This window comes from Psammomys obesus, unplaced genomic scaffold (genome assembly GCF_907164565.1).
Source record: "Psammomys obesus unplaced genomic scaffold, mPsaObe1.curated_primary_1811, whole genome shotgun sequence".
NCBI lineage: Eukaryota > Metazoa > Chordata > Mammalia > Rodentia > Muridae > Psammomys > Psammomys obesus.
In genome coordinates, this window is record NW_026596100.1 from 1,944,129 (window position 1) to 1,956,465 (window position 12,337).

General features: G+C 37.6%; 1 protein-coding gene across 4 annotated transcripts in view; it reads right to left on the reverse strand.

Annotated features, from left to right (window-relative positions):
- The window catches only part of Fer (FER tyrosine kinase), a 305,523-nt gene that overhangs the window by 261,199 nt on the left and 31,987 nt on the right, over positions 1-12,337 (reverse strand). For all 4 annotated transcript variants that reach the window (XM_055628366.1, XM_055628367.1, XM_055628368.1 and 1 more), the window contains 3 exons: positions 9,481-9,746; positions 4,629-4,802; positions 1,752-1,851 (listed from right to left, as the gene is read on the reverse strand). In XM_055628366.1, the coding sequence (XP_055484341.1) occupies positions 1,752-1,851; positions 4,629-4,802; positions 9,481-9,687 (481 nt within the window). In that variant the 5' untranslated portion in view covers positions 9,688-9,746. The remainder of the gene's footprint in view (positions 1-1,751; positions 1,852-4,628; positions 4,803-9,480; positions 9,747-12,337) is intronic.

The window sequence follows — 12,337 nt, forward strand, 5'->3', positions numbered from 1 at the left end:
GGAGGGAAGGAAGGAAGGAAGGAAGGAAGGAAGGAAGGAAGGAAGGAAGGAAGGAAGGAAGGAAGGAAGAAAGAAAGAAAGAAAGAAAGAAAGAAAGAAAGAAAGAAAGAAAGAAAGAGAAAGGTGGAGAAAAAAGAGAAAGAAAGGAAGAGGGATGGAAGGGGAAGGAAGATGGAGGGAAAGAGGCACTAAAAGCACTGTCTTCAGATGCTCCTACTGCCTTGCTACAATAGTGTTTCACTGGCTCAAAAAGAATCATCTATGAGCCTATTTCTGTAAAACAAATATTAAGTGCAAAGGCCACTTAAAACATTACAACATAGCTTTTGTGTTTAAACAAAAATAATCTACATCATTAAAAACAGGTATCAAAGCCTGGTGTTGAATTGCCTTTGCTTACCAGTCATTCACCAATAGATATGAAAGTAACGTGAAAAACTGTATAGCTGAATTAGCATAAAGTCATCAAGTCATTGCTGGCACTGGGCGGGGTCTCATATGGATTTATAATGTCATTAACTGTGGAGGCCTGCCTAAGGATGAAATAATCAACTTTACAAAGCTAACTATGCTGACAAATTAAAAAACAAAGTAATGCTGGGGACCAGAGAGAATGCTTTCTGAGTACCTAAAGCATTCTTCAAAATGAGAAAAAAATACTGAGGATGAAACTTGAAAAAAAAAAAAAGCCTCTAAATTAATAAGGACACAACAATCTCAGAATCATTAAGGTGCATGGAAATACATAAAGAAAAAACAAAACCGTGAACATGGATGAATTTTCTCTATAAAGAGCTACTGAAATTCAATAAGAAACAGAAGTGGCAGGATGGGATGGGATAGGACCAAATGGGGAGGAGAGTGAGGAAGAGATGTGAAAAGGAGGTAAACAAAAGACGGGGAGGAAAAGAGAGGAGGATGGTGACAACAGTAGCTTCATTGTTTAAAATACACCCAAGAGGAAAGTGACCTCATTTTCCCTTGTTTTCTGTTGACTAACAACACAATATATGATAAGATATATAAAGTGTATTATTGAAAGAGAAAAGTAAGAATGAAGAAATGGTGTCTAGTGAAGTTTTACTTAGTAATTAAGAAAATTTTAATAAAAGAGCAAAAGTCTAAATCTAAAACATGAAGTCACACTAATCCAGATGGGAAACACTGGTCCATTCCAGAGACCCAAAAGCTTCCGTTCCTGACCCAGGATGATTCTCTAGTGAAACCAATGCTCACAGAATTCTAGATTAAATTTTAAAAATGCACAGCAAATGACTAGAATCAGGAATAACTTTGGGAAATGGAGACAATGTGCTCCTCTTTCCCATCTAAGACTTTAAGAAAGCCTTAGGACAATATAAACATGAAACTTAATCTGTAATGGAAGTATTATGCCACAAATGATCTTTTTGTTTTAATACTAGAGGCAAAAGCATTTGAAACGACTTCTAAACACACAGAATACTGTTTTTCTCACTTAATAATCTCTAATTAAGTAAACTGAATGCAAGATACATACACACACACACACACACACACACACACACACACACACACACACATTCCCTGCATCCCTTTACAAACACTAAACTACTCAGAATCACTCAGAATCTCTTAAAACACAAAACAGAATTTACATCAGTTCAACAACTGGTCCATTTTGATATATTCTGAGATTTTAGAACATAAGCTGCCCTAGAATGAATAGAAACCACCACAGTAAAGACTTTTCCTAATGCTGCCTGTCATACCTTTGGCTAAGGCTTCTTTATATTTCTCTTTGGCAGAATTCATTTCTTTTATTAATTGTCGATAGCTGGATTTTAATTTCTCCAATTCTGTTTTTGTGACCTGTCAAAGAGATAATATGCAGAAAAAAATTTAAGTGTTACATTTAAATTGGTCAACAGTTTACATTCTAACCGATTAGTTTATATGCATTTTATGACCCATAGGTGACAACTACTCTTTAGCAAAAAAATTAGTCAATAAACTAAAAATCAGCTTTAAAATCCATGATAAATTCAATGTGATAGAAAAACACATACACTTCCTTTAAAAGACAGATCAAGAATACCACAATACTAGGAGACGCTATCATAGCACACTCCCTGACCCTGTGGCTCTTGCAGTCTTTCCTCCCCATCTTCCGCAATGAACCATAAGCCTTAAGTTCAGAAGCAGTTTGTAGTAAATAAGGGCATAAGCAGTGCAAAAGGGTCCACAGGGTCCATTTTCTCAGCATCTGCATTGTTTTCATTTTGGCTGTCCCTCTGACTGGGCTAAGATAGAAACTCAAAGTAATTCTTTAGTGGAGAAAATGTACAGTAATTAAGGAGAAGCAAAAGAGCACTGCCAGGAGTGGGGTGACCCACTTGGTCAGCCTGAAAATATACATTCCAATAATAGTACATGGACTGAATAGGTTATATTTGGGAATGTGTATTTATATACATATTTCATACAATAACAATGAATGTAGAGACCAAAAATTTGAAAGAGAGATGGAAGAGGTACATGGAAGAGTACAGAGAAAGACAAGGCAAGGGAGAGATTCTACTTGACAAGAAATAATTTGTTAAACTACATTAGGAAATAAAAGATATAAAAGAATTTCCACTGAAGAAATACCAATAAAAGAAAATAAGATCCCTTTGGTTTGTAGAGATGGGTTAGTGAGTAAAACACCTGTCATGAAAGCATGACAACCTGAGTTCAAATCCCTCGCACCTATGCAAAGCCGGGCATGGCAGCAGGTGCCTGTAACTCCAGCCCTGGGAGGAGGGGCAGAGACAGGAGGATTCCCAAAGTACACAGGTCACTAGTATATCTGAAATAGCCCTGAGTTCACAGAGAGACCCTGCCTCAAAAATCTGAGTGCAGAATGACTAAGGACACTTGATATCAATCTCTAGCCTACCCAGACACACATTCTAACACATACAATACACAACCCACACACAACACATACATACAACACACACTTTCACACGCATACAACATATACAATACACAAGCACACATACAACACACACATATACCACAAAAACACACACATGCAACATACACTTGTAACACACAATACGCAAATTCACATACAACACAGACATAAAGTACACACACAACACATATGCAACACACCACAATACACAAAGACACACACACATACACATACACATTCATACCGAGTATTAAACAGCAATCACTAGATAAAAAGCGAAGTGGAAATCTGACACATGACTCTGACAACTGTGGAACTAATTAGCAAAGTGTAATATCAAAATAACACAAACAAGCATTATATATGCCCTGATATGAAACAATAGGAAGTTATTTACACCCTGATCTGAAACAACACATCTACGATATATTCTTGACCAAATTAAGCCTCTAGATCTATCCAATTTCAAATTTATAGGAAAAAAAAGATGAAAGTGTGTTTCATAAGACGCTTATCAAAAACTTCAAAATTGAGCCATGTGTGGTGATACAGTTTTTTCCCAGCACTTGGAGGCAGAGGTAGGCTAAGCTCTGTGAATTCAACGCCTGCCTGGTCAACAGAAGAAGCTGCAAGGCAGCTAAGGATACATAGTAAGACCACATCTCAAACAAACAAATAATCAGACAAAAAAGAATGAAAGAAAAACTCAAAATTGAAGGAATTCAATTACATATAGCAAATTACCTAATTTCAACTGTTATTTTTCAGAAAGAAACAGAAAGAACAACCTAGGGACTAAAAGATAGTTATTCAAATGCTACTTATGTCTCAGGTTACGTCTTCACTAAAACAAACCAACAGAAACCGCTTAACCTGCAAGCATAGGAACACAGCAGATATATTAATACTAATATCTGTCATTTTTAAGTGGATTAATCAAAATGTTCTTTTTTTTTTCTTTTTTAAAAGAACCCCTGTATTACCAATATATGCTAAAGTGTTTTTGGATAAAATGCTATCGGTGATTTCCTCTAAATGGCCAAATACTGAGATGAAATGTGAGACTACATGAAGCAAGAGAGCAATGACTATGGTGACAGCTACAGAGGCACCCATGTTGCTCTTCTGTTTGGATATGCAACATTTTACATTGACTAAATTATTATTAATACAAGAAAATACATACATATTTAATTTTTAACAAAAGCTAAAGGCTGTTTCTTTTTATTTTATGTGTGTGAGTGTTTTCTCCCATGTATGTCTGTGCACCATGTGCTGGCACTACTCATAGAAGCCAGAAGAGAAAATCAGATCCCCTGGGACTGGAGTTACAAAGGTTGTGAGCTGCCGTGTGGGTGCTGGGAATTGAACCTGGCTCCTCTGGAAGAAGAACAATGTGCATTCTTAATCCCTGAGCCATCTCTCCAGTCCTAAAACTATTCCAGTAAACAAAAAACATATCTGCCAAGTTATTACAAGATCTCGGGGGCACAGCTTAATGGTCAGGGTGTATTCTCTTCGCTGGGAGTGAAATGACATCTTACGGTCAGTAACATTCTGTACACAAAGTATTAGCAAAGATACTAATAGTTCTTGTCAGGAAATGACAATTCTAAGATGAAACAGGACAAAATAGTAACAGATTTTAAAAGAAATTCAAGAGAACACAAACCACAGACAGACACACCTTGATCATCTCTGCCTCTATCTGCTGATGGATGCCCACATAGCTCTTCTTCACCTGCTGCTTGTCCTTGATCATCATGGTGAGCCTGTGCAAGGGTCCAGAGTTCAAGTCCTCAGCATGTGTCTTCATTATCCTACTCAGCTGTTCTGTCTGCTGAATCATAAGGAGCCAAGACTGTATAAAAACAATAATAAAACAATTAGCATTTGTATGAGAACTTTCCATTTAATGATTTAATGGCAAAAGCAAATGGGAGGACCTAGGGAGCTAATGAGGAAGGGGAGTGGGAGAGGAGGAAGGAGAGAGGGAAAGAGAGAAGGAAATGTAAAGAGTGTGATAACTCTTCCACATTAGCCTCAGAAGCTGATTATCAAGGAAGAAGAACAAAGGGCTGAGAATCTGTGAACTACAAATAATATGAACACTCTTTTGGAAGAGCAATTTGAGTTAGGGATGAGTAAACCCTCTGAGAGTGAAGGGAAAGAAAAGAGTTGGGGGAGGGGAAGGAGCAACAGGTAAAGACAGGAAGATGAAAAAAAGAAAAGAAGAAAACATCTATCAAATAAATGCTGTTTCTTTTTCTCTCAAACCTATGCAGCATAAAACAGAAAAACTGATGGTCCCCATTACATCTTTCTAACCTCACTCCTTTTAAAGCAAACTTCTGTCCAAATCTCAGCTCCTTAAACTGGCTCATGGCCCCATATGGAGTAGTGTTGGTGAATGTGGGGTTTATAAATATGTGTGTGCATGCATGTACACCAGAAAAAATTTCCACATGTGCACCAACCAAAAGCTAATTAAAAATACGCCATTAATGAATGAGGTGTTCCTGACAGCACTGGTCCATGTTGTGCAGCAGGACTTCTCAGCAGCCTTGATTCTAACATGCACACAGGCACTCACACTGTCTCTTCACGCACTTCCAAGGCATATGAAATATCCAAGCTCAGCTTCACGATTATTGCAAGCTATGAGTTTGCAGTAATTTTACTTCACATATAAGATTTTCTGTTCTTACAGAAACAATGGTTTAATTATGAAAATGAAACTTTCTCTCATCATTCCTCAGTATACAAATGTCAAATTGTTTTCATAGTGGAATATGTGAAGCGCTTGATTTTAAATTTTTCTGTTTTTGATTTGAGTTTCATAAAATGATAATTCACTGAATTATGGCTTAAGAAGACAATTTCCAGCAATCCCTGAAATGGTCCTATATATATTTCTGCCATTTTGTATTATTATTAATGCAAACTAGTGTTCTCAGCATTAACAAATATAATTTGATAATTTTTTTTTAAATGCTGAAAAATTTAAGGTTGGTCTGTGTCCTGCCAAGACTTAATTTATATTAAAAAAAAAAAAAAAAAGCAAAGCACATTCATCTTGGCATATAAACCTGCTTTCGTGTTTAATTAATATGAAATTTTATATGTACCAATGAATTGTTTTAAAATCATTTTCTCATGATTTACTATGAGTAAATGTTTGCCTTATGTGCCTCCTTTCTGGAACTACACACCAAGTCACATGAAAATTCTCATACTAAAACAGGCTACAAGAGTTTAAGCAGCTCTGATTTAAGTAACTCTGAGCTAATCATCTTTAATACTTGCTGTCTGCCAACTTTCAGCCTTTCTTATTCATTCTTTTCATTAATATGATTAGGCAAATGCTTCACCTAATTTATAAACTGAAAGTCAACCATTCAAAGTCACATAAGTAATAGAAGAGCTCACATGCAAACATAAATTTCTGAATGTGCTAGACATGATACACACCTTGAACCTTGGGAGAGAGAAAACAGGGGGACTCTTAAAATCCTGTCTCCTCACTACTTTAAGAAAAATAACCACTCTTGGCTTGGTATGGCAGTGCATGCCCATAATCCTAGCATTTGGGAAGTGGAGTCAGGAAAATCAGAAGATCAAGGACACCCAAGTTCAAGGCCAACCTAAGGCTACATACATGAGACTCTATCTCTAAAGCAACAAAAACATTAACTAAGCTAAACTGGTTAGGAAGTAAACAGTAGTCTTTAATGTTTAATCCTGTAATTAGTATATTGAGACTAAAGTAAAGGAGAACATGATGGACTTCCTGCAGGCCAGTACTTCAGGGCACTACTTTGCAGCACGATTATGCCCAAGTGAAGAAGTCCTTTTAAGTCAAGATTTGTGTCATTATTGACGTGACATGAAAACCACAGAGATGAAAAGAGTCACCTCACCAAAACTTTGTTTTTAACTAAAAAATAATGGTGACCCTTTACAATACCCATTTGAAAAAAGAATTAAGCAATGAAACACCTTAGCTAGCCAATCCAAATCCAACACCAGATAATTAGGAATAAGACCAAGTTAACACAGAGATACCGATAGCACACACTTTTATATGCCCCAAGAAAACAAAATACTAGTCTGAGATATTTTTTAATTTTATAACATTATGCAGAATTTGTATTAATATAGTTAAAATTTTCATATACTACTTTTATCTTAAATCTGTGATTTTTAAATATTTTACCTAGTTTTTATTCTGTTGTTTTATAGTAAAAAATAAAATTTATCTAAAAGTAAATCTATCACTTCTAATTCATAGCTTAAAAATGATACAATTTAGAAAATATTCCTTCTCCCCAATGATCCAAAAAGAGGTTAGTTGCATGTACTTATGTAACTCCAAGATGCATAAAATAATCAACAAAAATGGTAAAATGACAATTTTTTGCTTTGAAAACCAAAAAGGTTTTCAAAGGTATCAATTATGCTGAAATGACTATATATTTTAAAAGTAAATTGCATGTTCAGCTTATTGAAAACGAAAACTACACAGAGGAAGAAAATGTACACCGTTTACAATTGGAGATGTCTTGCTCGGGATTAGGAGCACTGGCTATTCTTCCAGAGGACTGGGATTTGATTCCCACATCCGCATTATGGAAGCTATCTGTAGCTGCTGTTCCAGGCCATCTCAGGCCAGATCCAGGGGACCTCCACCCTCTTCTGGCCTCCAAGAACACTGCACATATATGGTACATAGACATACATGCAGCTAGAACACCCATGCATATAATTTTTTTTTAATTAAGGAAAATAAACACCTTTTAGAAAAACACAAGTCCTTTCTTGTCTTCTACCTGTGAACTAGCAGATGTAGTAAGATGAATCAGTTTTCCAAAACAGGTAGTAATTTAAATGTTCTAAGTTTATTATACCAAAAAGTATGTATTCTGGGACACTGTGTAAAAGAACAAACTACTACCAGACCTATAATTACAGCAAGGCATTGAAAATAGTCAACAAGATGACTCAAGCTTGAAAAATACCTAAATAATAGTTGTCAAAAATAGCTTTGTACTATAGATTATCTCCTCCAAGTATTTGCTTGCTTTCATCTCAGTTGAATTTTTTTTCACAAATTCAATATTAAAATTCCATGAAGGATGCATAGTTGCTGCACTACACAATAACTCAAAATAAATGATCCTCTGAAGCAACAGTTTTTCTTTGAGTTTGCCTGTTACATAAGGAAAATGCTGGAATCTCTAAGTCCTTAGGGGATAAAGAAATCTAGAAAACAACTCATTAAATTTCCCTAAAACAGAGTTTTCAAAGACTCAACTCCAAGCACAAAGGAGTCTGCAGATGTGCCCCACCCCCACCCATAAAAACCCTCTCTGCACTTTCTTCAAATCTTGGTTTCCCTGCTCAAAACAGTCTCTAACCTGGCTGCAATCAAAAATAACTGAGTCTTTTCAGAACATCAGTTTGGGGTTTCGATGACCAGAAAATCTGATGCAGCATGCTTCTGAAATGAAGCATAGGGTCAGCACTTTATAGTTTTTAACCCAAGTCTAATTTGTATTGCCAAACTACTCTAAGGAGTGGGACCTGCTATAAGGTGGCCTACTACCTGCCAGAGATGACACTATTAAAGAAAAAAAAAAAACAAACTTGTTTAATCTAATTTACATATTTTTAAAAGTCCATAATGGAGAAAGGTTTCAATACATTACTTGGTAGCTCCTTATAAGTATCAATTAAAAATAAATTTAGGGCTGGGCAGTACAGACCTTACTCTCAGAACTTGGGATGCAGAGGCAAGCACATCTCTTGTAAGTTTAAGACCAGCCTGGTCTACATAGTGAGATTCAGGCCAGCCAAGGCTATGTAGACCCTGCCTCAGAAAATGTTTTAATTAATTTTAATTTAAGAAAAACTTAATTGAAGGCAGTAAATACATGAAAAGAATTAAAGGAAGATAGAACAAAGAGAAGGCGAATGGTCAAATAATAAATTCAACTATTTAATAATAATATCAAATAACCACATTAAAATGTATTCCGAACTGAAAAGATACTAAAATAAGCACATAAAAATTTAAAGGATTCAGGAACTGGGGAGATGCTTCAGTGGGCAAAAGTGGTGGCTGCACAAGCTTACAAGTCTGAATCCAAATCCCTAACCCCAAAGTAGAGACGCGACCATGTGCCTGTAATCCCAGTGCTTGAAGGCAGAGTCAGGTGAATCACAGGAGCTTGCTGCACAGACAGCCTAGCACTAGGCTAGGCCCATGCCCAAACAAGTTCCCTAACTCAAGGAACTAAGCTGGCACGCTACAAAAGACACCTACATCCTCCTTTGGCCTCCACATGCAGTGCTCAAACATATCTGTACATGCGTGCACACACCACACACAAAAGAAGCATTTGTAGGATGCAGATAACATAGTATTAAGAAAAAATTCAGACTCAGCAAGTTGTCAGGGGTGTGCTTGTTCTATACCATGATCTACTCACTGCAAGGACAAATATAATGCTGTACAAAACAAGTGAAATCATTCTTACCTTGGACACATTGCTGACATAATTCACTTGCACAGTACTTTCCTTATCAACTTGATTACAAAGATTCTGCAGAGTACATGCATATTCTTTATCACTTTTTATTCTCAGAGCCATAAACTTCTTCACTGTCTCCAGCAACCGTAATTCCCAGTCTTGCAGCTTTAACACAGCTTCCTGTGAGTTCCTCAGGTCACTCCCAAATCCCATTTTGTAAGGCACTGCTTGTCCTCCACACTGCACACGTGAGCCTGCTAGTCAGCACATATCTGTGGACACAGGTGTGAGTCTCGGTTAGAAGAAAATTCATTCTCAAATCAAAAGTATGGTCCATGATTTTAATTTAAGAGTTTATGAAGTGACAACTAAATGCCTTCTTGCAAAGGTCAGGAAGAAACTGAGCTGCGCACTGTAGAGGTGTTATACAGGAGGCTCTACACATGGACCGACACAGCAAAACCAAAGACACTTAGGACAGGGCACTGGAGAGGTGGTCCAGTGCGTGGAGTGCACACTGCTCTTCCAGAGGACCCAAGTTCAGTTCTCAGCACCCATGAGGAGTGCCTCACAAAAGCTTGCACTCCAACTCCAGGGCATCTGACACCCCTGACCCCGCAGGAGCCTGCATTCACATGGACACACCTACACATAGGTACACACAGATACGCTTAACTAAAAGATAAAAACAATCAGATTAGGGAAGGAAGAAGTAAAGTGATTTCCATTTGCAGATGATATCACTTCACATCCAGAAGCCCCAAAAGGCTCAATGCAGGTATCTGGACGAGTCTGTACCGTTACCAAGCACTACAGATGAGAGCAAATGTCCTCCATGGGCTCTTGTTGAATGTCTGGTCCCCAGCTAACAGTGTTATTTGGGAGGTGGTGGGAACTCTAGATGGTGAAGTAGGTCACTGGAATGTGCTTTTAATGGAGACTGTATCTTATTCCTGGTTCTGCCCTTTCTCTCTGATTCCTGGTTTCCCAGGTGAGCAGCTTCTACCAAGCACTCCTCTACCATGATGCCCTCTGTCACCACAAGCTCAGAAACAGGCCCTGGAGGCCACTCAGTGCAACTGGGAGCCAAAGCCAATCCTCCTTTTGTTAAATCGCACAGCAACACAGTGTTGACACACAGTGGATGGTCAGTGCTTGAAAGCAAATTAAATACCCACCTATCAGCGACAACCAACCCAAAAATTAAGTTAAAATCAATTAAATTCCATGTATAAAAACATGAAAAACAGTAAGACACTGAGAAACAATCTTTAATTGAAAGCAAACTTGTTTTTCAAACTAAAACCTGAAATTATAAAAAAGCTTCTGAAAGACTCAGCTTCAAAGGTGGAAGAATTAATGTGTTAACAAAGCAAGACCCTCCAGTTTGATCTATACATTTGACATAATCTGTATTAAAAACATTTTGTAAGTGAAAGAAATTAAGACAGGAAAAAAACACGTTATATAATTGTATTTACATGACATGTCTAAAAGTAGGCCAATTAGAGACATTACATAGATTTGTGGTGGTCTAGGGCTAATGAATTTGGAGAGAAATGGGAAATGATGCCTGAGCGATATTAGATTTCTTTCTGTGGTGATGGAAATGTTCTAAAATTGATTGTGATGGCAGCACAACCCTGTGAGTGTATTAAAAACAACTAAACTGCACAGCTCCATCAGGTGAAACCTTAGTATGCGAGTGTTACGGTTTAGCTATGGTTTGATGCATCCTTCAAGGCTTCATGTGCCGAGATTTATTTCCCAGGGATAGTCGATAAGAAGGTGGGCAGTTAATCCCACTGTGGTACTTAGCAGGAAGACCTCTGGGAAATGATCAGGATGAAGTAAGTCATTAGCATGGAGTTGCATGATTGAATCCTGGTAGCTTTGTAAGAGGGAGACAGCCGAAACAGTCTTCTGCCTTCTGTCTCTCTAGGTATATCTCTGTCCCTTTGTCTTTGTCTCTCTGTCTCTCTCTCACCTACACACTCACATGTGCATGCACACACACACGGCCTTACCCCTTCAAATGGTCTGGACCATCTTGGGTCTCTGCCAGTAATGCCATCTCTAGATATGGCTTCTTGACCTCCAGACCCTGAGCCCAAATAAACCCATCTTATTTATAAACTCAACTCTGCCCATGTTACGACGTTACTGGTGACAGAAAATGAACTAGAACTCAATAACTCAAAAGAGTTTTTTAAAAATCACTAAGACATAACTTATAATCACATACAGGCCAGCTATCATAAACTTCCTCAAGACAGTTTCCTTGTTTACTGTAAATCCTGAAAAACTACTGCAGAATTTATTTTGGCTTCCAGTTTCCTAGGCTTTCCAGCAGTGAATCTTTCAGACCAGGCAGCAGAAATGAAAATGCGCCTTCCATTTCCAGGTCCGGATCATCCATGCTAGAAGTCAGGTGTTTCGCTGTGGTAGTTTCCATGTTCGTTTTTGTGGTGCTGGAAGTTGAGCCCCGGGCCTCCCACATGCTACTGCTCTCTACCACTGAGCTACAGTCCATACCATACAATTCTGTTTCCAGTTAATGACAATGACACCATCTAAGCTACAGACACAAAAAGGTTTCTCTAGCTTCAGTTGCTTCATCTAAACAAATGACAAAAATTATTGTTCTCCAAGTACAGAATAAATTACAATTGCTGCCCAACTGAATTGTATGAACTATAAATTAGGAAAAATATTTATGAGTTGTAAGAAACTCCTTGCTAAAATTTCCAAAGCAGCAAGACTGAGTAGCCTTTAGCTGAGTCACCTTATTCACCTGAGTGTGAACTCAATGATTCCAGGCTATCACAGACAGCAGCTTTAAAGCAATGACTTTGGAGGGTTA